The 24,089-nt window shown below is 29.7% G+C and overlaps 1 protein-coding gene across 4 annotated transcripts; it reads left to right on the forward strand.

Moving 5' to 3' along the window:
* The first annotated feature begins 4,030 nt into the window (after positions 1-4,030).
* Positions 4,031-20,713, forward strand: LOC137807485 (protein argonaute PNH1). Of its 4 annotated transcripts, none has more exons than XM_068608147.2 (24): positions 4,031-4,282; positions 5,339-5,501; positions 14,135-14,416; positions 14,536-14,744; positions 14,882-15,028; positions 15,143-15,276; positions 15,425-15,534; positions 15,958-16,064; positions 16,150-16,288; positions 16,375-16,491; positions 16,715-16,822; positions 16,909-16,980; positions 17,085-17,204; positions 17,378-17,537; positions 17,864-17,985; positions 18,100-18,237; positions 18,316-18,458; positions 18,676-18,738; positions 18,880-18,943; positions 19,043-19,178; positions 19,466-19,539; positions 19,732-19,826; positions 19,905-19,936; positions 20,242-20,713. In XM_068608147.2, the coding sequence occupies exons 3-24, from the start codon at positions 14,153-14,155 to the stop codon at positions 20,406-20,408; spliced, it is 2,721 nt and encodes a 906-aa protein (XP_068464248.1). In that variant the 5' UTR covers positions 4,031-4,282; positions 5,339-5,501; positions 14,135-14,152; the 3' UTR covers positions 20,409-20,713. The 4 variants fall into 4 exon arrangements, with proteins under 4 accessions (XP_068464248.1, XP_068464249.1, XP_068464250.1 ...); XM_068608148.2 differs by having other exon boundaries at positions 4,038-4,692; XM_068608149.2 differs by lacking the exons at positions 4,031-4,282; positions 5,339-5,501 and adding an exon at positions 13,493-13,666.
* The last annotated feature ends 3,376 nt before the right edge of the window (positions 20,714-24,089 follow it).

Here is a 24,089-nt window from a genome sequence, read left to right on the forward strand (position 1 = left end):
AATAAAATTAGACAAATTTTTTTATTATCATATATAAAATTATATATAATAATGATTGATAGAAATTAAGTAATACGAAAAAATATTTTTATAGATTCTTAAAATATAAAATGTTAAATAAAATTAGACACATTTTTTTATTATCATATATAAAATTATATATAATAATGATTGATAAAAATTAAGTAATACGAACAAATATTTTTACAGATTCTTAAAACATTAAATATTAAATAAAATTAGACACATTTTTTTATTATCATATATAAAATTATATATAATAATGATTGATAGAAATTAAGTAATACGAAAAAATATTTTTATAGATTCTTAAAATATTAAATATTAAATAAAATTAGACACTTTTTTTATTATCATATATAAAATTATATATAATAATGATTGATAAAAATTAAGTAATACGAAAAAATATTTTTACAGATTCTTAAAATATTAAATATTAAATAAAATTAGACACATTTTTTTATTATCATATATAAAATTATATATAATAATGATTGATAGAAATTAAGTAATACGAAAAAATATTTTTACAGATTCTTAAAACATTAACCATATATAAAATTATATATAATAATGATTGATAGAAATTAAGTAATACGAAAAAATATTTTTACAAATTCTTAAAACATTAAATATTAAATAAAATTAGACAGACCTATTTTTATTACCATATAAAATTATATATAATAATGATTAGGCACGTTGGTACGACTTCAGTATGACGGGGCAGAAGTCGTGCCAAGTTGGTACGACCTCAGTATGACGGGGCAGAAGTCGTGCCAAGTTGGCACGACTTCAGTATGACAGGGCAGTAGTCGTGCCAAGTTGGCACGACTTTAGTATGAAATGGCAGAAGTCGTGCCTAATTGGTACGACTTCTGCATATGAAGTCGTCCCAATTAGGCACGACTTGCCTAAATTTATAATTTTTTTTAAACGGACACCATTTTGGTAAAAACCAAAAAAAAATGCATGAGAATTACTGGCTTTATGTGGATATTTAAAGTTATATTTATATTAGAAATTTTAAAAATAACTAGCTTACCTTTTCTTTGTTTTGTGGTTGTTTTCTTTAATATGTGATGATCGTGTATTTACACGGGAGCAAATAATGTTACTGGGGATAGAGCTTCTCAATGAGAAATTGGATGATGAAAATGTTTATTTTCTTTTGAATATTTCTTTTAATTTTATGTACGAAGAGGGACATGTTTTGAAACACTACACGAAAGAGTTGTAAATTAGGACCTGAGCTAACATAGACTAATTATGAAGATAAAAGCATCACATGCAAGTCTAAACTAAAGGTAAACCTAACTAGATCAAAACTAACTCAAAGGAAAATAAACCAAAGTGAACTTACTATATATGATATTTTAATTGGACAATCTTGTAAAGTTCGCTTCTAGGAGTCTAATGACATATTCTGATAGTCAAACTGATGAGTGAGAATGTTAAAATCTTAGAGAGAAAAAAAAAATGAAAAGAGAAATTTTAGAAAAATGATGGTTCTTTTAAAATAAAAAATTATAAATTTTCTATTTATAACTCTTTTTATTTTTAATAATAAAATAGTTAAGTGTCATTTAAAATATATCACTTCTATTTTAATAATATTTTCTAAATCTATAAAATCCTTACAGTAGTTATCAGGGTGTTGAGCCCAATTAGCAATTTGTGTTTATTATTTTGTTTTAAACAAACTATTTTTCCTCCACCAATACTAAGTTTCATGAAGGTGTTGCTTTTGTCCATTATTCTTCGTCACCATCACCAAGCACACCAAAATAGTTCTTACCCACAATACAATAACAACAAACTATTCCTTGAATTCATGCATCATCATCATACTTCTATCTCTGAACTTCCTTTCCCTATCTTCACCACCTTCACGATCACAACCTCAACCTTGCATACCAATCTTCCTCTAATAAAAAAAATCACGAAAAAATATCTTTTTCTTATGAATTTTGTTCCAAGATAATGGAAAAGACAAAGAGGAAAAAAAGTTGAGATATTACTTTAAGTTTCAATAAACTTTTTTATTAATTCTCTATTAAAAAAATCGATTACTAAAATGAATAAACAACTTTAATACCATTTATTAGATAATAGGTATGCTGGTTTTTTTTAAACATTGTTTTTCTTATATATTTTTATCAAATGTTAGATTTCCAACTCACATAATTATAGTAGAAAGATGGTTGAGTACCGAAGAATAATAAAATTTTGAAATAAATAGATTACTTTATGTTGATTGACGTATTTTAAAAGATATTATTAATTTTAATCTACATTTTTTTACGTAGTTGAACTTTCAAACTAAATTATTTATTTAATTAAAATGTACTATGTATTTATTGATTATTTTACAATTTCCATTCATATATACTAATAAATTGAAATAAGAATAATAATAAAATGTAAAGAAATATATATTGTAGGATCCATTGAAAATTTTAATAAGTTTCTTGATTGAAGAAAAAAATTAAGTGTATGTTTAGAAGTTAGTTTCATTCATCGTACGTAAAAAGAAGTTTGTGCCAATGACACTATTTTGTTCCTTCTAAGTTTTCTTCCTCAAAGGCAAACCAAACAAGCTCTCCCAGTGAGTTGTTTAAGATACGAAGTTACATAAAAAAAAAAGTGTAAAATCTTATTTTAAAAAAAAATAATAAAATAAAATAAAATAATATATATATATATATATATATATATATATAATAGAGATTTTTTTGTATATTGGAGATGCCTCCAACTTGACAAAATTTGAAAACTTCCATTGCACGCAATAATATATGAATAATGATATATTGAAAATCTACTTTTTTTTTTTTCTATACTCACTTTACAATTTTCAATATTCTTATTTTAATATTTTTTTTATAAATTTATAGTTTTTTTTTAAATTATCACATTTGTATTGTCAAAAATATAATTTTTTCATAATGTATTCTGACCAATCAAATCAAACCCTCTTTTATAACAAACTTTTTTTGTGTGTAAATAATTGCAACTATAATATATTTATATATCATCGAGGCATTCAATTTTCAAGCCTCTCACTCTTGTTTTGTAATCCACCTTGTGTCACCCAAGAAAATACAAATCCTTCACATTACTTCATGCATATCTTACGTAACATCCATTTAAGGTAAGAAGCAGATAATTAGAAGGAATACGAATATAAAATATTTATGATAGTAAAACAGATAATTATGCACTTTATTCTTAAAAAAAATTCACGTGTGCTGTTATATACCTTCTAATCTTCATCCCTCAACTAAGGACAACTCTTCTTTTACACTACAAAGGATACAAATCATTTAAATATTAAAGTTTATAATGATAGTTTTTAAACATTTTTTTATCAGCAATAAAATAATATATATATATATATAAAAAAGATAATCACTTTAGGTGATCCAATCCATTTACATAAATAAAAATAATCTCGTTTGTAAAAACTATCATAACTTAACCTCGAAACACCTTTCCGATAAATACTCTAAAACTATCCTTATAAAAAATTAAACACAGTATAATTAAAAAAAATAAAGACAAACTAAAAGATCAATACACCAAGAAGAATATTTAGTAGATATTCAATACTAAACCTTTAATTGAATCAAATAAAAAATCTTAAAATAATTTAATATCTGGTCTTTAAAAATAATTTTATTCCTATCCCTCTAAATCTCACTAATCATCACAATCTAAATATTCTTCATCCCTGTTAATAATATCGACTGCAAAATAATTTAAAAAAATGAGAGGGAAGATGAATAAAACCTTTCATGCTCTTCGCAAACAAAGTTGTCAATTTATTAGATTACATTTCATTTACATGGATAATAGTTTAATATGTTTTTTTTTCTGTCCTTTAACATTTTATAGAATCAAAATCAAATAGTGTAAAAAAACGAGGGTGGGGTGGCCCTGGTATGCAGTGCCCAGGCTGGTTCCTTTCCTTTCCTTTATAAAAGTTCGACCCAGCAATGCACATGTGCTTCACCCTCTCCTCTCTTCTCTTTCTTTTCTCTTTCTCTCTCACTTTACTGACACATAGTCTCCGGAATCTCAATTTCCGACCGGTCATATTTCCGTCAAAGAAGCTGACACAGACTTTCTTTTCCTCCTTTAACTCTTTCTCATATAACATATCTTGGTTACACATTTCACAAACCAATAAAAGCACACTTACACTGCAATTGCTCCACCTACAAGTGCACTGAATTTAACCTTTGCAGAAAACATAGTAGGCACCACTTAGCACTGCCAAACCTCCTTTCTTTCTCTTGTGTGTATTTACTTATGGAATCTCACACCTTACCATATGGATAATCATACTTTTTCTCACTCTACTACATGTCATCGAAATTGATCAAAATCCTCCTTTCTGCAATTATTCTTTTTAATATTATATACCATGCAATGCTAGCTATACGTTTCTTTTATGGTTCCCAAAAGGTAAAAGGTCTCGTAGTGTTCCCCCTTTTTGATAATCAGTGGCACGCTTTCAAAACTCGTTTCACTTCTGTTGCTTCTTTCTTAAAGGCACTGAGTGAGGAGGAGTACTGTTTTCTTAGAGTAGTGTTCTTTCATACATGCTTTATCAATAGCAGAAAGTGAAGCCTCCCTAATAAGCACCTGGTCTGCTCTGCTCAGGTCCCCAAATCTATCTCCAACTTCTGTTTGTTTGCTTCCTCTTCCCACCCCTTCTCTCAACCTGAAGAAATTCTAAAATCTCGTTAACTCATTCACAGTTTGTCATAAATTAGTTTATCTCAAGGTCATGCATGGTGAAGTAGTCCATGTTTCAATTTCCTTTTCTGCTTTCCCATCAATTACTTAGAAACATTGCTTTTTGAGGTTGTTTCAGTTCTGTTACAAAAGAACATATCTAGTTTCACTGAATCCAAGCAAGAAAGAAAGTACTCTAGACTCTAGTTGCCTTTGTATGAATGAAGTTTTCAATTCAGACTATCAGATTCAGGCTATATAGAGTTAGCAAACATAGCTTCATTGCTTCAACACCCTATTCCCATATTTGCTGCTAATGTATTGTCCCGTGTCTTTAACGTGATGATAAACCAGTTTTAGCTTTCTTTAAATGTAATGTCATCCACTACACTAGCAGTCTATGGCAGCAAAAAGTAGTTGTAAGCCGACAAAGAGGGTACTCTAGAGTGAAACGTTTTGGTGGTCTATAGCTAGCTGCATGCGGTTCACACTCATGTGTTTCAACACCTTACATAATGAAAACCTGTTTGTTATAGTATAAACCATTTACAGTATATAATATTTTGTGTAGGTTGATTGCAAGCAGGTAAAGGGAGGTTAGAGGTTGAAAAGGTTGAGTTGATATTTGAAGTTTGGCGTAGTTAGAGCACAGTGTTGCAGGCATTAAAAGCAAAGGCAGCAGTTACAACAATCCGCACGGATTGCTGCATAAGATACATGGCGTAAAGCACAAGGTTTGGTTTTCTACTAACTATGCTCTCTCTCCATTATTTCTTATTCAGACTAGTCATACTCATAAGAGTCTTTTAACTTAAAAACAATATTTTCCCATTTGTTTTATGAGTTTTGGCACACTCTATATGTATGATGTTTCTCCCAAAATCCATAACCCAGAAAGTAGTAAGACACTGGGTTTAATGTATGACTCTCCTGAATGATTCTTTTCCTTTTTTTGTTCTTGTTTGTTTTGATGGGTAATGGGTTGCTAGTAGGGTCTCACTTAGTCATTTTGTCATCATTGCAATACGTGTCCAAACTCTCTCAACAATAATATTCTCCCACAACTAGTACTTTACCTGCTCAATAATAATATTCTCCCAAACTCTTACCCTGAATTTAAATTCAATATAATTTCTAACACATATATAATAGTTATAAATATATATACTTTTTATTTAATTGAGAACATGATTAAAATTAATTAAACTTTAGATAAAACCATATATGCAATGACAAATAATTTTATAATTTTATATATAACATATAAAATGTTTAAGATATATATGAGCGTTAACAATGTCAATAATAAAAACTTAATTATTTATTTCTTTAAAATTTGTCACAAAAATGTGAAACATATTTAAATTTGGTTATAAAATGAAATTAAAGTATATTTTACTTTATTCACATAAAAACTAATAATGATTTGTTTTCTTGTATACATCAAGTGTATAAGGAAATAAACATGTTTTTTTAATTGAAAAAGAAAAATATTATTATACTTAAAATAAAAATTAACAACTTTTTTTTAAGTAATCAAAATATTTCATAATGTATATTTAGTACTTTTTAAACTTATACACGAATAGAGACAAAATAAAACTATATACTATATAACTTTACTTTATCAAAATATCTAATTTTCTCTCTTTTATGTATTGAATTATTAATGATATTAAAAATCATATACGTGTTGAAATTAACTTTTCTAATATTTTTTAATTATTTTTGACATAGATTAAAATATTAAATAATATTTTTTATTATAAATCTGTAATACAAACTTTCTTGTGTATTTATAGTCTATTCAATTAAATTTCCTCTCATTTAGATTTATTTTTTTATTTTTCTACTCCACAATTAATAGTTAAAAGTTATAATAAAATTAATATTTTATTTAATAGGAAAATAAATATTAAAATAAACTATTTACTAAAAAAAATATTAAATATCAACTAATTTAAAAATAAAAAATAAAAGTTCATTATATTGACTAAGTTAGATACTATTTTATAAATTAAAAAATATTGATATTTAAATAAAAAATTATAAAGTAGTTTCTGAATTGATATTTAATATTAATTACCAAAATTTTAGCTATTAACTCACTAATTTAATTAAAAAATAATTTAAAATCTAAAGTATTAGTAACTAAAATTTTGATAGTTAATATTAAATATTAATTTATAAATTAATTTTTAATTTTTAATTAATAATAAAATGTATTTTATATAGAAATGTATTTTTCTATCTCTAAATTAGTTGATATTTAATAAAAAAAATTAGTGATTATTTTTATCAAAACATTAAACAAATTTGAATAGAATGGATTTGTATTTCTATTAATTTTCAAAATAAAGATGATGGAAACTAAATAAAAGCTTTTTTATATTCAGAAATGGTGATTACCGTGACTTTTAGGTATTATGATTATTTTAAATTGTTAATATATGCTTTATTATTAGTTATAAATTTTTTAAAATGTCTAAACATGTTTTCTGAAAATAAAAGTTGGAGAAAACTTAGATAAATACAATATTTAAAGTATTTTTCATGACATTTTTTGTTAACCTCCAACCTAACTTTAAAACAATGAGTTACTAAGATGAAATTATAATTTTAATTAGAAAAAAACATCAAAGAATTCTGTATAACTTTTATCTATAAAAAAATATTCTTTGATTTCAATGAATTTTTCCTACACACGTGAGTGTTTTTATAATTACCCCCAATAAATAACTTCATTCAATATATTACTTTAAAATTTTGTACGAAATATAATATAATAAAATTTAAATTTTATTTAATAATTTTTTATATTGTGTGTATATATGAACTTTTAACAACTCTAAATACGAAAAATAATAATATTTTTATAATAAAAACATTTTATTTCAAATCAAATGAATCTGTACCTTTTCATTATTGTTTTTTTAATACATAGTGTTTTTGTGTGTGTGTATGACAGCAGTATTGCTAATTCCGTTTTTCATTTTTTTAGGGCTATCGCTAATGCCCACGTATAACATTACTTAATTATTGAATAAAATAAAGGGATACAATTATTTATCTTTATAAAAGTTATCCAAGAAGGTTGTGTATTATTATTCCATTTTATTTATTTATGCAATGGTAATATTAATAAATCTTTTTTCAACCGATTTTCAATTGATTTTAATATTTTATAAAAAATGTTACATAATACTCGGGTATACCAAAAAATTTAATTAATTTTTTATTTATTAAAAATGATAGTTAGGTTCAGTTAATATTATTAATTTTATTTTATTTTTATATAAAAAGTTTTCATGTTAGGCATCATTATACTACTTCAAGTAACAATAATTATTTGTCATCACATTAAAAAAATATTATTAAAAAAAGAAAATAAAAAATATGAAATATGAAGTTAATATTATTAATTTCTTACAAAATAGGACTACATTTTCTAAATTACTCTTAGTCATGTTTATTGCATATGGTTCATTGAACTAAATATAAAAATATTTTTGAAATAACAATATTAAATAGTTTTCGGAATTATTATTTTTACATTTGATTCAATCAATATAGTATTTTTTTATGTGAATAGAGAGAAAGTCTATATTTAATATTTAAAAATATAAAATATTAACATATTAACATATTTTTCCTTTACTAATTAATACGAGATGTTATAATAAGACGATTAAAAGTTTAATATCAATTATAAGTTTTCTAATAGATAGAACTTTTGCTTGAGAAATCTTGACAAAATATTTTGGCTTAATAGGAATTTTTGTAATATATTATGTAAAATCTGTATTTTTTTTATTTTTTATGTAATTTTAGTTCCTTAATTCTTAATTATCTATTAATTTTAATATTTTTTATACAATATTAATCTCTTAGTTTTTACATACCGGTAACTTTATTTAATTTGAAGTTTCTTTGTTTGTAAGTTTTTGTTACTTTAAACATCACACCATCATATCGAAGAAAAACATACTTTTCTCATAACTTTTTTTTACATACCTTGTTACCAAGTGTAACTTTAGAGAGATTTAATATATTACTAAAAATGAAGGATCGAAATTGTATAAAAAAAATTGAAACAAAAAAATTACAGATAATTAAAAATAAGAGATTAAAGTTATAAAGGAATTAAAAAGCAAAATTACAGCTAATTAAGCCAAACATTTTCTTAACAACAAAGTTACAAGTCATATGAATCTTAACTTACATAACTTGGCTCCTTGAAAAAGGTTTCCTAATTGACCTTGGTGTTGAAATAACAAAGTGCAACATGAAGAGGTTGTTTGGGTTGGAGAGATATTTAAAAGGAAAAGAAGATGTTTTGTTTTGATTTAATTTTGTGATTTCATAGATGTTCCCCATTATTGTAGAGTGAGTTGGTGATATGGGATCTGATTACATATCTTGGTCCTTGTACCCTATTTTCCCATTTCAAAACAGTGCCAAGACTCATCACATAGTGTAGTGTCTAACGTAAAGAGGAAATAAAAGAGGTCCTATTTCCAAGACCCTACAAAAAGGATGCTCTCCCTCTTTATTCTACCACCAATGTTGGAATGTGCTTCAAAAATAAATATCTTACTTTTCATTATTTTAATATCACCATTCTTAAGAGGATTTAACTCCCCAAAACTTAATTTCTTCAAAAACCTCTATTTCAATACTAAAGTGAGGTTAATTTAAAACACTATTTATGCAAAACAAAATTAGAGTTTTGATGAACACCACAGAATATTAATGTATTCCACGTACCATTTAAGATATACGGATAAAAAATAATCCACGAAAAGACTTTCTAAGTTAAATAAAATCAATTTGGGTTTTATAATATGAATAAAAAACAAGACACAAGGAGCGAAGGAGATTATTGTTTAGAAATAGAGGAGAGCCCAGTAGATTATGGAAGACACAAATTTGATTAGAAATGAATGTCATATAATTGAATGTGTCGCACTTGAAACAAAACTTCTGTGCAAATTAACATTCTTTTGTTTTTATGTCTTATTTGTTGTTTCGGAAAAAAAATTCAACACTTTTTATCTCACTAAACAACAAACATTTTTCATCATTTTCATTCCTTTCCTTCTCTGTTTTCGCCCCTATGAAACCTACAGTTATTTTCTTCTTTTTACGTTAATTTTTGTTTTGAATGAAAAATAGCATAAATCTTTTTATTTTGAAACACCCCTTCCCCCTCCCTCGTGTTTTTTTTGTCGTACCTATGAATATGATCCTTCCTTGGGGTTGAACGAAACGAATCTGGGCCAGGAATCTTTATTTGATCATGATCTTAGTAAGATCGCCTTAGGTGAAGGAGTTGGTGCTGAATCAGGCAAACAATGCAACACATATCATATAGACAAAATATCAGAGGACAGTGACACTTTCACCACTCACTCTCTATTTTTCTTATCAAATTAATATTATTTCTTCCTTTCTACCATTTGCAGTACGGCTCCCTTATCAATTTTCTTGTAGTTTTTAAAGTTTAAACATGAAAAATTTACATAGCCAAAAGAGAGAGAAAATCCAATATGCAAAAGTGGCATATTATAACCATAATTATCATCACCCTCTCACTATTGAAAGCATATTATCTTTTTAAGGAAAGAGCATATTCTTTTTCTAAAAAATAACCGGATGATAATTACTTTATATTATGATTAAAGACAAAATATTTACTAAGTATAACACATTTCATCATCTCATAACATAGAAAGAATCGTTTCATATACAGAGAACTGAGATAATGTATACATGAAGTCATAAAGACACGTGTCACATTGACATGTTCAGTTATTACTATCAACTGGATTGTAAATCTTTACTAATCATGTAAAATAATTAAAGAAGCTAATTTGGATTATCACCTTTATTACCACATTAAACAATGGGTCTGGGAAGATTTGGGTCTCTATCAAGCTCATGGGTAAAAGTCACTCCAAGATAGTATAATAGGACATGATCCCTAAGACACTTTTAAAACTTTTAGAAGAATACTTATATTTAAAAAATACTAACTTGATTGACGGAGTATTTTGTAGGTATTCAATATCTCTGAGATAATCGAGAAAGTTGAGCATTTCAACAAAAGAAAAGAAGGTTGGGAGAAGAAAAGATGCTAATAGCGAATAAAGAGGTTGAAAACTTGTTAAATGTCGGGTTCATTCGAAAGTCCAATAACTAACAACGTGTTGGTAAAAAGGGAACAAAAAGTGGTGAATGTGCATTGATTACACCGACCTAAAAAAAATATGTCTAAAAGATGCTTACCCCCTTTCTAGTATAAATTGCCTAATTGATGGGGTGATAGGTAATCAAATCTTAAGTTTCTTTGATGTTTATTCTGGATACAATCAGATCCTTATGTATCTCCTGGATAGTGAGAAAACAACATTTAATGTGTTTTTCCTAAACTCTTTATAACTTCACAAAAATTACTCGAGCTTAAGAGTTAATGTACAATATAAGACAAAACATTCACTAAGTATAACACATCTTGACATCTCTAAACATCGGAATAGTTGTTCGACATATAGAGAACTGAGATCATCTATACATGAAGTCATCAAGACGCATGTCGCCTTGGCATGTCAGGTCATTGTTATAGTTCCGACTTTAAATCTTCACTAATCACATAAAATAATTAAGAAAACTAATATGGATTATCAACCTTTATTACTACATTAAACAATGAGTCTACGAAAATTTTAAACTCTAGAAAATCTACTACAAAATAGTATAAATGAGACAAAGTATCTTTTAAAACCTTCAAAAGAACACTTATACTAAGAAAAATAATAACTTAATTGACAAAGTATCTTTTCAAGTACTCCACATTTTCGAAAAAGTAAAAAAAAAAAGAGCAAAATCAAAATTCAATAAAAATAATAATGTGGAGTGATCTTACCAAATTTAAAAGATATTTGAAACATTTTGCTAAGAACAATGCTAACCTAGTTTAAGAATTTATTTAACATATTTATTTTGGAAACTGATATAATAGCATCTACCACCTTTAATGGCTAGAATGACTGTTTACTAAAACAAACAAAAAATATTGATGTGTAATTATATGTTAAAATTTATGGTAGGTTGAGAATTTATTGCCAAATGATAAAAGATGAAAATATGGTTTTCTCATACCCTAAAGACATACCTTGCTTTCATGAATTGAATTTAAAAAAATAAGAAGAAAAAATAATGTATTTAATAAGAACAATTACATTAGCAATGGTTGGGCTAACTATCACTTATATCTAAATCATGTCTTTTGTCTACTGGTCACTTGGTCACGTGATACGGTGAAAACGATTGTAGGTAAGAGATGTGTGGTTTGGTAATGGTGAAAACGATTGTAGGTAAGAGATGTGTGGTTTGGTGTTTGTAGGGTGTAGTAGGTCTCGGGCGAAGGTTTCTGTTTTTGTTGATTTTTTAGTACATGACCTGATAGGAAATAGTTTTGTCTAAACACTTTTACCAGCTTTGAATTTTGTTTGACGATGCTTGAAAATTATAGAACATTTATTGTATCCTTTCCTTTGATCTTCTACTTCTCTTGTTGGTTTAGATAAACAAAATAAGAAGTGAAAAGGAGTACGTCCCATCTTGTTTGAATGTGTGAGAGGTCTTAAAAACTGAGAGCTGTGAAGAGTTTGAGAGATATGAACTAAGCATAAAAAGAATTAGAGAGGAAGAGGGGGCCCTGGGCATACCCAGTGGGAAAGTTCACAGCTTAGATGTGACAAAATCGAAAGAAATCAAATCACATTGACCAAAGAAGCAGTCAGACAGGTAGCTTCGGCCACAACATCAGTATGCAAATTAATGCCTCTTTACCAATCCATCCAATAACAACATTAATTCTCTTTTCTCTCAGCAACAATAATGTTGTCATAGGAACAAAATCTGAAACCTTTGCTGCTTGCCATACAGTGAGGTTTGGTTCAGGAATTAATAAGGGCATGAAAGTCTTCACATGGGTGGTCTAGTTCATTTATAATCAACCGTTGTTTCTTTATTTTCTTAGGGAACGAGTTTTTGATTATATATATATTTATTTTGTTGGGATGTTCTATCTGTCGTGTGAAGCCAGTGAAAGGGACAGGACACATGATTGTTCTTGGTGTCTTTGTAATGATCCGAAATAGTTGAAGAGAGTTACTATCACTTGTACCATTCTTGGCTATCCCTAGTTCCCCTCATCTCCCCATCCAAAATGCCACAAAAACAAAGAGAAAAGAGCCAAAATCCAATTTATTTATTTTTTGGGACAGGCACACCATAGTTTGCAGCATTTACCCTTGGGTGCACGTACAACTGACATTGGCATTTGGCATTTGGCAGGCAGCCATTATGGCATGTTCATGCACACTGTCCGGATATCCAAGCACAACCTAGCTTCAAATTTTGTTTTGACTCCTTCCTTGCTCCTGTTTTTTATGCCTCTTGTCTCTGCTGCTGCTACCCTCCTTCTGTTGTGTGGTGTGGTGTGGTTAGTGAATCTGCTTTAGGGTCCCGTTCTGTCGTTGTAATTCAACTTGGGAAGGAGTTAAAGCTCCTTTGTGGTCGCTGAAAAGGGTATTTATACATGCAATCTTACAAACTGTCCTGCCAAGAACTTGGAGTAGGGTAAAATTCAAACATCCTTTTGGGACCACCAAAATTAAAGGCCCCTTGGACTAACAGTATTCACTCCCCACAAATAATTAACTATAGTCCACCACAAGCATTTTTTTTCCTGCACTACTTCTTTGGCTACCCTATCATGTGGTTGTGAGCTTATGGAACATTACATTTTTTTAAGGAAAGTGGGGATGGTGGTGAGGGTGTTGAGGACTTGAGGACAGTTTTTATTATTATATGTGCCCATAAACATGAAGTGGTAAGTCAAAATTAGGCCATCACACTGTTCCAATGGGAGCAGCGATGGTTATTGGAATTTTATAGGAGATTGTTGGTTCTTTTGCATGTATGCACGTCACTTTATTTTTCTCCCCATCTTTTCACTTTCAGTTTCAGAGAATGTACAGCGCCTAGGGGAAGATGAAACACTGTCGAGATTTGATGCCATGCCATACCTTTCTTCTTTTTTTATTTTTTATTTTCCCTTCTATTCAGCTTTCAGCCGTTACAAGGCCTCTTCATGCCTTTCCCACCCTTGTACTTTCTTTAACTCCTGTCTTCCTTCAAGACAGTGCATATAAGCTGAGTTATGGTTCTCAGTAAAAACGTGGAAGCTGTTTTGCCATAAACCTTTTAGTTTATCCCTTGTTGGAATCTCTCACCTCTAGTTCCTCCCACTCCACTTTGAGACTAACGTAAGTGAAGTTTCTTTCCTTGTTTTCTTCAGAACTATTTGGCAAGTGCAATGAAGGATCCAGCGGAAGTTCAACTGAAATCTTGGACGGCTCTGCATAGATCAAAAGACCTTAGAAGAAGAGATAGAAGAAGAAGCCAATGCAAACAAGATAAATTTCAAGAAACAGGACTTGACTCAGAATTGGTTTCCTCTGATTGCAAAAGTCTTGTGTTTCCTGCCAGACCTGGCTATGGCCAGCTGGGGATAAAATGTCTGGTCAAAGCTAATCACTTCCTGGCAGATATATCAGTTTCTGACTTGAGCCATTACAATGTAAGTCCAACTCTCTGGTAAAAACAAAATCTAGAACAACAAACTGATACAAAGTAGACAGACTAATAATTTGATTTGTGTCAAGGATTTTTACTGAGATAATCGTGTGTTTTGTGAAGGTTAAAATAACACCTGAAGTTACTTCTCGTAAAACCAGCAAAGCCATCATAACTGAGTTGGTGAGGCTTCACAGGAACACTGACTTGGGGATGAGGCTTCCTGTTTATGATGGAGGAAGAAATCTCTACACTGCTGGCTTGCTTCCTTTTGCATCCAAAGAGTTCTCCATAATATTGAGCGAGAATGATGAGGGTACTGGTAGTACCAGGTGATGATTGTTCAAGTAACTTTCTCATGTTATCTTCGTAATGTTTTGTTCCTAACTGCTCACCAAACTTTGGGAGTTTGAAAGTGGCATTTTGGGTTATTAAAGTAAAAAAAAAGAGTTTTAATCACTCTTGACAGGGAAAGAGAATTTGAAGTGGTGATAAAGTTTGCAGCTCGTGTTAGCATGCATCAATTACGTGAGCTTCTGAGTGGGAAACAAGTGGACACCCCGCAAGAAGCGCTTACTGTCATTGACATTGTATTGAGGGAGCTTGCAGCTCAGAGGTGCATTTGTGTTTCCACATTGTATCCATTGCCTCCTTTTGAACTGAATAAGGCTATTGCTATCTTCTTGTTTCAATGTTTCTTGGGTCTTATTTTGCTAAATTGCATGTTTAGCTTCGTGTCAATTGGGAGGTTTCTCTATTCTCCGGATTTAAGAAAACCACAGCAGTTAGGTGGTGGCCTGGAATCATGGCGTGGCTTCTACCAAAGTATAAGGCCTACTCAGATGGGATTGTCACTTAATATTGGTGAGAGTTCCACCATATATATTTTCATTTTTTTTGTTTTACTTTATCGACCTCAGATTTTTTAAAACTGTCACTCAATAATTTGTCAATATTAAATACTAAACAGCTTCTTTCCTTTCGATTAATTCTTCTTTCAATCTTGTCTCAGACATGTCATCAATGGCGTTTATTGAACCACTCCCTGTAATTGACTTTGTTGTTCAAATTTTGGGAAAAGATGTCCTCTCAAAGCCACTGTCAGATGCAGATCGTGTCAAGGTATGAAGTTTATTTCACTATGGAAGCTAGCAATCCTTGTATTTACAGACACTATTATCCTCACAAGTTAAACGAAATAAGTGATGCTTGCATGCCCTATGGTCTTCACTAACTCCGTGTTGACAATGATTGTTTGAGTAAAGACATATGGGGTTTCAAATTGAGATTTAAAATGTGAAGTGATGTATCCTGCAACGCCAAAAGCCCTTGTGCTCCAAAGGCATTCTAATGAATGTAATGCAAAAGTTTTCTTATTCTGATCCAAATGCGTGAAGCAATGGTTGAGATTGTTGATTAAATATCTTAAATCAAGTTCGTTTTCTCGGCTATGGAAGAATTTAATTGATGACCTTTTTAGTTTGTAAACCATGAGAACATTTAAGCAGATCTGACCAAAAGATCATTGTGGTGCTACTAACGCAGATTAAGAAAGCCTTAAGAGGTGTGAAAGTCGAAGTTACACATAGAGGAAGTTTTCGAAGGAAGTACAGGATTACAGGATTGACATCACAACCTACAAGGGAGCTCAAGTATGGTTTTGTAACTTTTGCAGTGCAAAATGGAATTTTTTAGATTTACCTCTCAAGGAATTGTTGTCTCTTTTATTCCAAACAGTTTCCCTGTCGATGAGAAAATGAACATGAAATCAGTCGTTGATTACTTTCAAGAAATGTATGGATATACAATTATATATTCTCATCTACCCTGCCTTCAAGTCGGAAGCCAAAAGAAGGTGAACTATTTGCCTTTGGAGGTAAGCTCTTAGTTCAATTTATTGAACCTATTTTCTTCTTTGTACATTATGTTTCAATGAACAATTCGTCGTGAATCTTATCCCAGGCATGTAAGATAGTTGGGGGCCAGAGATATACAAAAGGGCTTAACGAAAAGCAGATAACTTCTCTGCTGAAGGTCTCGTGCCAGAGACCACGTGAACAAGAGACAGACATTCTACAGGTCATTGTCATGGATTCTTGATATCACTCTCCAACCTTTATTTTCTTCTTTATATTTTTATTTGTGTCAGAATCAATTGGAAACTGAAGAGCCGTGTCATGTGTGATAAATTGCAGTTGTTTGAAGTTTTCTTTTTCAGTCATTTTTTCTCTTTACTAACAGAAAATTTGTGTGTACTGTGGTTTGGTTAGATTAATTTATAACTTTCCCTGTGTACTACCAGGCAATTCAACAAAATAATTATGAGTATAATCCCTATGTAAAGGAGTTTGGTATCAGCATTGATAGCAAACTTGCATCAGTTGAAGCTCGGGTTCTTCCTGCTCCATGGGTAATTTTCCTTTAGTTAAATTGGTCAATTATTGTTAGCTTTTGGCATTCTGCTGATAGTACATTTTGGCTCTTCTATCTTCTAAGTTGAAATATCACGACACTGGAAGAGAGAAAGAACACTTGCCACAAGTTGGTCAATGGAACATGATGAACAAGGTTAGCTCGTACATTAAAAAAATATAGTTATAATTTTTTTACGTTAAAGTAAAAATTCTTGTTCCCACTTCTAGGCTGAATTTAATGTTGTTATTTCAATGTAGAAAGTTATAAACGGAAGCACTGTAAGATATTGGGCATGTATCAATTTCTCACGAAGTATCCAAGAAATTGCTCGCGGGTTTTGCCAACAGTTGGTTCAAATGTGCCAAATCTCAGGCATGGTAAAGTTTCAAATTTTGGTTATACCGTTTTAAGAAGATTTACATCAGAGACTGCTTGTTTGAGCAGCACTAGCAGTTCACATCACTTTTCCAATTATAACCATTCTTTCTCGTTATTCTATATCATTATCAATTTATCTTGTACACCTGTATACATTTTTTTCTTTTCACAGGAATTTAGTCTAGACCCTGTGATTCCTATATATTCAGCAAGACCTGATATGGTAAAGAAAGCCTTGAAGTACGTACATTCTGCTGTACGAGATAAACTAGGTGGGAAAGAACTGGAGTTGCTGATTGCCATTCTTCCAGACAACAATGGCTCTCTGTATGGTATGATTCCAAGTCACTCCAATATTTCCAGTCATTAGCATCAGTTCATGAGCATAGCTACCATGGCAGAGGTGTATATAGAAATGTTAAAAGGTTCTAGTAGTACCTCACTCTAAGAGTATAGATCAACTTTCTTTGTTTTACATGCATATGAAAATTTAAACTTTTGCCCTCTGAGAGGTTCTAGTATCTTACTACTACATTCCTTGTCGTCTTTCCAGGAAAAACAGTCTGAGCATTTATCTTCTCCGTAGTCATTCCAATTTTTCTGCGGATGATAACTCCATATTTCATGCTCGCACTTAAAAATCGAATTCTTCTTTCAGGTGATCTCAAAAGAATCTGCGAAACAGATCTGGGGTTGATTTCTCAGTGCTGCCTTTCAAAACACGTATTCAAGATCAATAGACAGTATCTGGCAAATGTGGCCCTAAAGATCAATGTCAAGGTATGTTCTTAACTTCTTATATAATTAAAGTTATCTATCAAAACTACTATCCGAAAGAGTGGTTATTTTCTACTCATTAATATTCACCCACCTTTCTTTTTTTTTCATTTTTAGTTGGGAGGAAGGAACACAGTACTTTTGGATGCCCTAAGTTGGAGGATCCCATTGGTTAGTGACATTCCAACAATAATTTTTGGAGCTGATGTAACCCATCCAGAATCTGGAGAGGACCCTTGTCCATCCATTGCTGCTGTAAGTATTTCCAAAATCCTATAGGCTATAACTTATATAGCTTGCCATATATTTGGTCTTCTGATTACTGTTATTCAGGTTGTAGCCTCCCAGGACTGGCCGGAAGTAACAAAGTATGCAGGATTAGTATGTGCTCAGCCTCATCGTGAGGAACTCATTCAAGATCTTTTTAAATGTTGGAAGGATCCTCATCATGGTATAGTTTATGGTGGCATGATCAGGTACTTAGTAGCAGCCTGACCATTTTTCATTAGGTATTGACTTGATTGTCTTGTTAAGCCTGAAAATGTCTTTGTTGACATTGTTTAAATTGCCTGATGAGAAAGGTTTCTGTTCTTGCTGAAGCTTTTCCTTTTCACTTGATGGTTTTGCATTGATTACCTGTAATTATTCAACATCAGCTACCATCATGAATCATACTATTCTGTGCTACTGCAGAGAGCTGTTACTCTCATTTAAGAAGGCAACTGGACAAAAACCGTTGAGAATAATATTTTACAGGTAAGGTTGACCTGTTCTAATATTTGAAGAAAAAAAAAGTGTTCTTGCAAAGGAAGCCAGGGACTTGGACATATTACAGTTATACAAGTGGGATAATGGAGGATTGTCTATATTATTTATAGTGATTAAATATATTTACAGGGATGGGGTAAGTGAAGGACAATTCTACCAGGTTTTGTTGTATGAGCTTGATGCCATCCGTAAGGTACTTGGATATATTGTAGTTGTATTTATTTACATTTTCTTGGACGATAAATGCTAGCAAGACACTCTGACCTTGTTTAATGCTTTGATTGCTGTGTAGGCTTGTGCATCTTTGGAACCGAGTTACCAACCTCCGGTAACATTTGTTGTGGTTCAAAAACGGCATCACACCAGACTATTCTCAAACAATCATGACGACAGAAACAGCACTGATAAGAGTGGGAATATCTTACCTGGTAAAAAATTTTAACTTCCATTTTCTATCGTTAGAGCATCTCACCAATCTAAGGATATCCATGAAATCCAACAAGGCATATACCAAGATAGCTTGCCAAAATAATTTATACAACAATTTTTCTCTCCACCTCTTTCCTCTCTTCTCTTCTTATCTCCCCTTTGTGTAAATCTGTTGTAAAATTTTAATGTAAAATAACATTTCTCTATTTGGATTACTCTCCGACTACATCTTCCAGCAATGTAATTATATCTCCCCGGAGTTTAACAACTTTGATTTTTAATGTAGGAACCGTGGTGGATTCTAAGATCTGTCATCCTACGGAATTTGATTTCTATTTATGCAGTCATGCGGGAATTCAGGTATCATGGTGATATCTATGTGGCTACACTAAAGGGATATGTTAGTGTTAGGTTAAACTTTGATTTTGTTCCATTACAAATACAAGCATAAGATATTCCTCTCTTCTTTTATAACCAATCAAATAGGGTATAAGAAAAATAAGATGTTAAAGAATGATCTTCGTATCGGATTCACATAAATGCAATTTACAGGGTACAAGTAGACCAGCTCATTATCATGTTCTGTGGGACGAGAACAAATTCACTGCTGATGAGATTCAATCTCTGACCAACAACTTGTGCTACACGTAAATAACCTCTCTCACATCATCTAAAACTTGTTGCTCCATTATTGTGATGAAATAATCTTATTATTTTGATTGTAGATATGCAAGATGTACACGATCTGTTTCTGTAGGTAAGTCTTTGGCTATTGCGTAATATGTGTACTTGTATCAGTTCTATCATCATTTACCTGTTTTAATCTCTCATAGGAGCCACTCAACACTCCTCATACAATTCGTACACATTTATTTTAACAGAAACAAAATCTTGAAATTTGGGTATTGATTTAAAATGAGTTCATCTATAAAAAAATGTTGAGATGTGCAAATTATGTTTACTTCTGAATGTAAAGTCAGCATTTGTGGATTTTGTATCGGTTGATTCCATGTAGAAAATTAATCACCCCTGTGGAATATAACTTGTCAACTTTGTGTACAGTGCCTCCTGCGTACTATGCTCACTTGGCAGCATACAGAGCTCGTTTCTACATGGAACCAGATGTTCATGAGATTGCTAAATCTCGAGGTGCTAGATCAAAAGATGAGTCAGTTCGGCCACTACCAGCTCTGAAAGAGAAGGTGAAGAGTGTAATGTTTTACTGTTGAAAGACTTCCACTAGAGAAACAGCAGCATATGTAGGAAAAGGAAATTGAAATTAATAGAGGTGAGAAAGTTCAAGATGTACAACCTAACCTGCTCATAATTCATTATTCTCTGCATGGAATTTTTTGACGATGTCTAGGTTGTTTTTCAGTCTTTCTAGTGCTTAGGGAAGCTTATTATGTAGAAATTATTGGTGTATCGGTTTTGGAGCTTCAAGGCATGTGGTGGCGGAATCACTTTATATTTTAACATGAAGTGAAAAAAGGTCTAAATAGTGAAATTGTTAAGCACTATTGTTTGGACTGCACACTGTTAGTTCATACTCCAACCATTCCACTGTTCCTCGCTCGGTGCAACAGTGAAAAACTGAAAGCTCTCTCAGACCATCCAAAGTGTTAACTAATATTTAAACAAAATTATGAAATTCATTTAAAATCAAGGAAATACATACTTGCTTCACTCCTACATTTTTATTACATAATTTGTTTGATGGAAATTTAAGAGCATTTCCACCCCCAACATTTTTCTAATTTCAGTTTTTTCTTGTTTTAAGTTAGTCTCACTTTTAAATATCATTCACTTTTACCATTTATAACTCAAATCAATTTTCTCTCAAACTCATAATTTTAAATATTTTACTAATAGGTCTCTTGAATAGTCTCATCTTTATACGTCATTAACATTAATTTTTAGTATTGTTGTAATATAATTGGGCCTAAAAATAATAACTGCATAAATTTGTCAGTGGACACCAAAAATTTCCAAATTATGTAATCTGAAATATAATTTTGAATTATGTAATCCGAAATATTTTTAAAAAAAAAACAAACTATGAACCCTCAAATGAGTGACAAACTAGTAAGAAGAAAAGAGTGAAATACAATTCAAAAGCTAACTTTTTCACCCACATAACCACAAACGAACTTCTAAACGCTATCAAAGTGTGTAAAGAACCATTAAAAAACCTTCAACGAGCACGAATGGAGTGCTAGGGTGACTTGGGGTTCTAGAGATGTTTGGAGTGAAAGAAGGAAAAATGTGTGGAGTTTGAAGATTAATTTATTTTTGTACTGGAAAACAAAAGTGTATTTTCACATTTATTATGGGTGCCACAAGAAAGTAAGTATGGAGGTGCAAAAAGAAAGAGCCTGATTCTTAATAGTATAAACAACCAAAGCATTTGTAGGTGGTCAAAGATTCGTTTAGTTTTTGAAAATATTTTCTATTTTTACTTTATTTTAAATTTTCAGATATTTATATTAAAAAAATAAGGTTATGTTTGTAAAACTCGTAACAAAACTTTTGTTGTAAACCAAGAAAAAACTATTTAGGCAATTGCTTCCTGCACCATATCACTGCACTCGATCTCAGCGGAAAAGATGAAACTGTCCTTAAAAAAAATTTCTGAAATATGTGTTCTGAATTTTTTTTTCCAGAATGAAATTTTATATTACGGATTTTTTTATCCGGAATGAGTTTTTCATTTTTTTTCCAGATTTTCATTTCCAAAACACAATAATTTCTTTTCTAGATTTTTTTTTTTGGAATGTATTATTTTTCAATTCTGGATTTTTTTTCCGAAATAGAATTTTAATCTTTGTTTTCGGATATTTATTTCCAGAACTCAATAATCACTTCCGGATTTATTTTTCCAGAATATATTATTTTCAATTCTGAATTTTTATTTCCAGAAATAAAGGTATTTTTGAAAATTAAAAAAATATGTTAGGTACAGGTTAAAAATGATTGGGTGTAGAAAGCATTTGTCAAACTTATAAAATTATTTGACGGTGATCCGGAGGCATAACAAAAGCTCTAGTCCCAATCTATGTCCACGTAATCCGCCACGCCAAGCCTTAAACCTTTGGTATAAACTTATCATTACGGATGCAAAAAAGCATTAATTTCAGCTGAAAAGTATTGTACAATTGAACTTCATTTTAAAATTTATATAAATTGTATAATAATTTAAAATATAAAAATGAATTATTACCAACCAACAACTTATTTTATACTGTGTTTGTTTTCATGTATGGATTATGAGGGAAGAGAAATTGAGTGCTTTTTGTATTGATTTTAGTGATTTTAAGGTTGAGGGAGAGGTTAATGAGGGATTGTATTGATTTTAGTGATTTTAAGGTTGAGAGAGATGTTAACGAGGAGAGGGTGAGAGTTTTTTTATTTTTTTTCATTTTTCACACAAATGAATAGATTTTTATAGATTTTATGTAAAATTTTACATTTTATCTAAATATCCTTATGTATGTATTTATTACGGTATATAAAATTAAATATTACATAAATTTATTTAATATTTTCAAAAATATTTTTAATTATACTATTAATAACAACATATAATTATAAATAATAAAATAATAAAATAAAATTATAATATCAATAAAATATATATAATTATATAAAATAACAAATGTGTAAAAGTAAAATAGTAAATAGTATTTTCATAAATTTAGTTATATTTAATAAATTTATTTTAATTTAACACAAAATATTTTCTATTGTATTTTTTTAAAAAAAATTTATTAAAAAATAAAAGTAATTAGATATTAGATATTAGAAAATTTTAATTAACTCAAAGTTATAAAAAAAATATCATAGTTCATTATTTAAATATTTTTTAATAACAAATAGAAATTTGTAAACTTACATTTTACACATTTAAAATAATTTCTAAATTTCATTTCAACTATCACATCAGTGACAAATTTCAATAAATTATCCTCACAAATTCATTCTATCATCTCTCAAATCCATGATATCATTCCTCAAACCAAAAAACCTCACACATCTTTTCTAATCCCCACAAATTTACTTATTCTCTCTCTACAATTCAAACAAAACATTAAATTAAAGTACATATTTTCTAATTTCATAGCTTATAATTCAATTTAGTTTAAAAAGTCATGATTAGGAGCACTTCACTTTTCAAAAGCCATAATAATATAATAATATTTTTAGTGTAATTTTTTTTACACTCGATTAAACTTAGTTAATAATTAATTTTATTCAGTTCAAATATTTTTGAATAACTTTATTTAAGATTATACAAGTGTTATTTTTTTTTTACAATGAAGGTATTAGAGATTGAATAAATAATTTATGCATTTTATTTAAACTCATTATTAACCTATTCTTTCTTATTGAAATGTGAAGTGTTTTTTCTAATAAGTTCATGGAAAGGATAAAACTTTCTTATGAACTCTTTGTTAGTAGTTGACATCAAATAGAAATCTACTTGTTTAAAATTATCACGTCCAAATAAGTAAGAGATGAAAATTATAATCATAAAATAAAATAAGCATGAGTACGAAATAAATGTTATTTTATTTAGTGGTAACTTTGTTATATATATTTTTATTCTTTAAATAATAAGATAAAGATCAATAAAATAATAAAAAGAAGATTAAATTGCTCTATTGCATATCTTATAATATATTATTCAAAGTAAGTTTAAATATACTTTTGATGGATAAGTCACTAATCAAGATTTTAAGGTTTTGTTTGGATTAGGGAGTGAAAATAACCTAGTGAATTTGAGATGATTTGGAAAGAAAATGTAAAGAAAGTTAAGATATTTGGATTAAGGTAAATAGAGTGAAAAATGTAGAAAAAGTTAATAAAAGTTTATGAGTGATATGTGTGATGAGTGTGATTAAAATTATATT

The sequence above is a fragment of the Phaseolus vulgaris genome, chromosome 3, assembly GCF_051622355.1.
Source record: "Phaseolus vulgaris cultivar YP4 chromosome 3, ASM5162235v1, whole genome shotgun sequence".
Taxonomy (NCBI): Eukaryota; Viridiplantae; Streptophyta; class Magnoliopsida; order Fabales; family Fabaceae; genus Phaseolus; species Phaseolus vulgaris.

Coding starts and splice junctions, on each gene's coding strand:
- LOC137807485 (XM_068608147.2), top strand. CDS start 14,153: ATGAAGGATCCAGCGGAAGTTCAACTGAAATCTTGGACGGCTCTGCAT. Junction 14,417..14,535: donor CTGACTTGAGCCATTACAAT/GTAAGTCCAACT, acceptor TGTTTTGTGAAG/GTTAAAATAACACCTGAAGT. Junction 19,179..19,465: donor GAGTGGGAATATCTTACCTG/GTAAAAAATTTT, acceptor TTTTTAATGTAG/GAACCGTGGTGGATTCTAAG.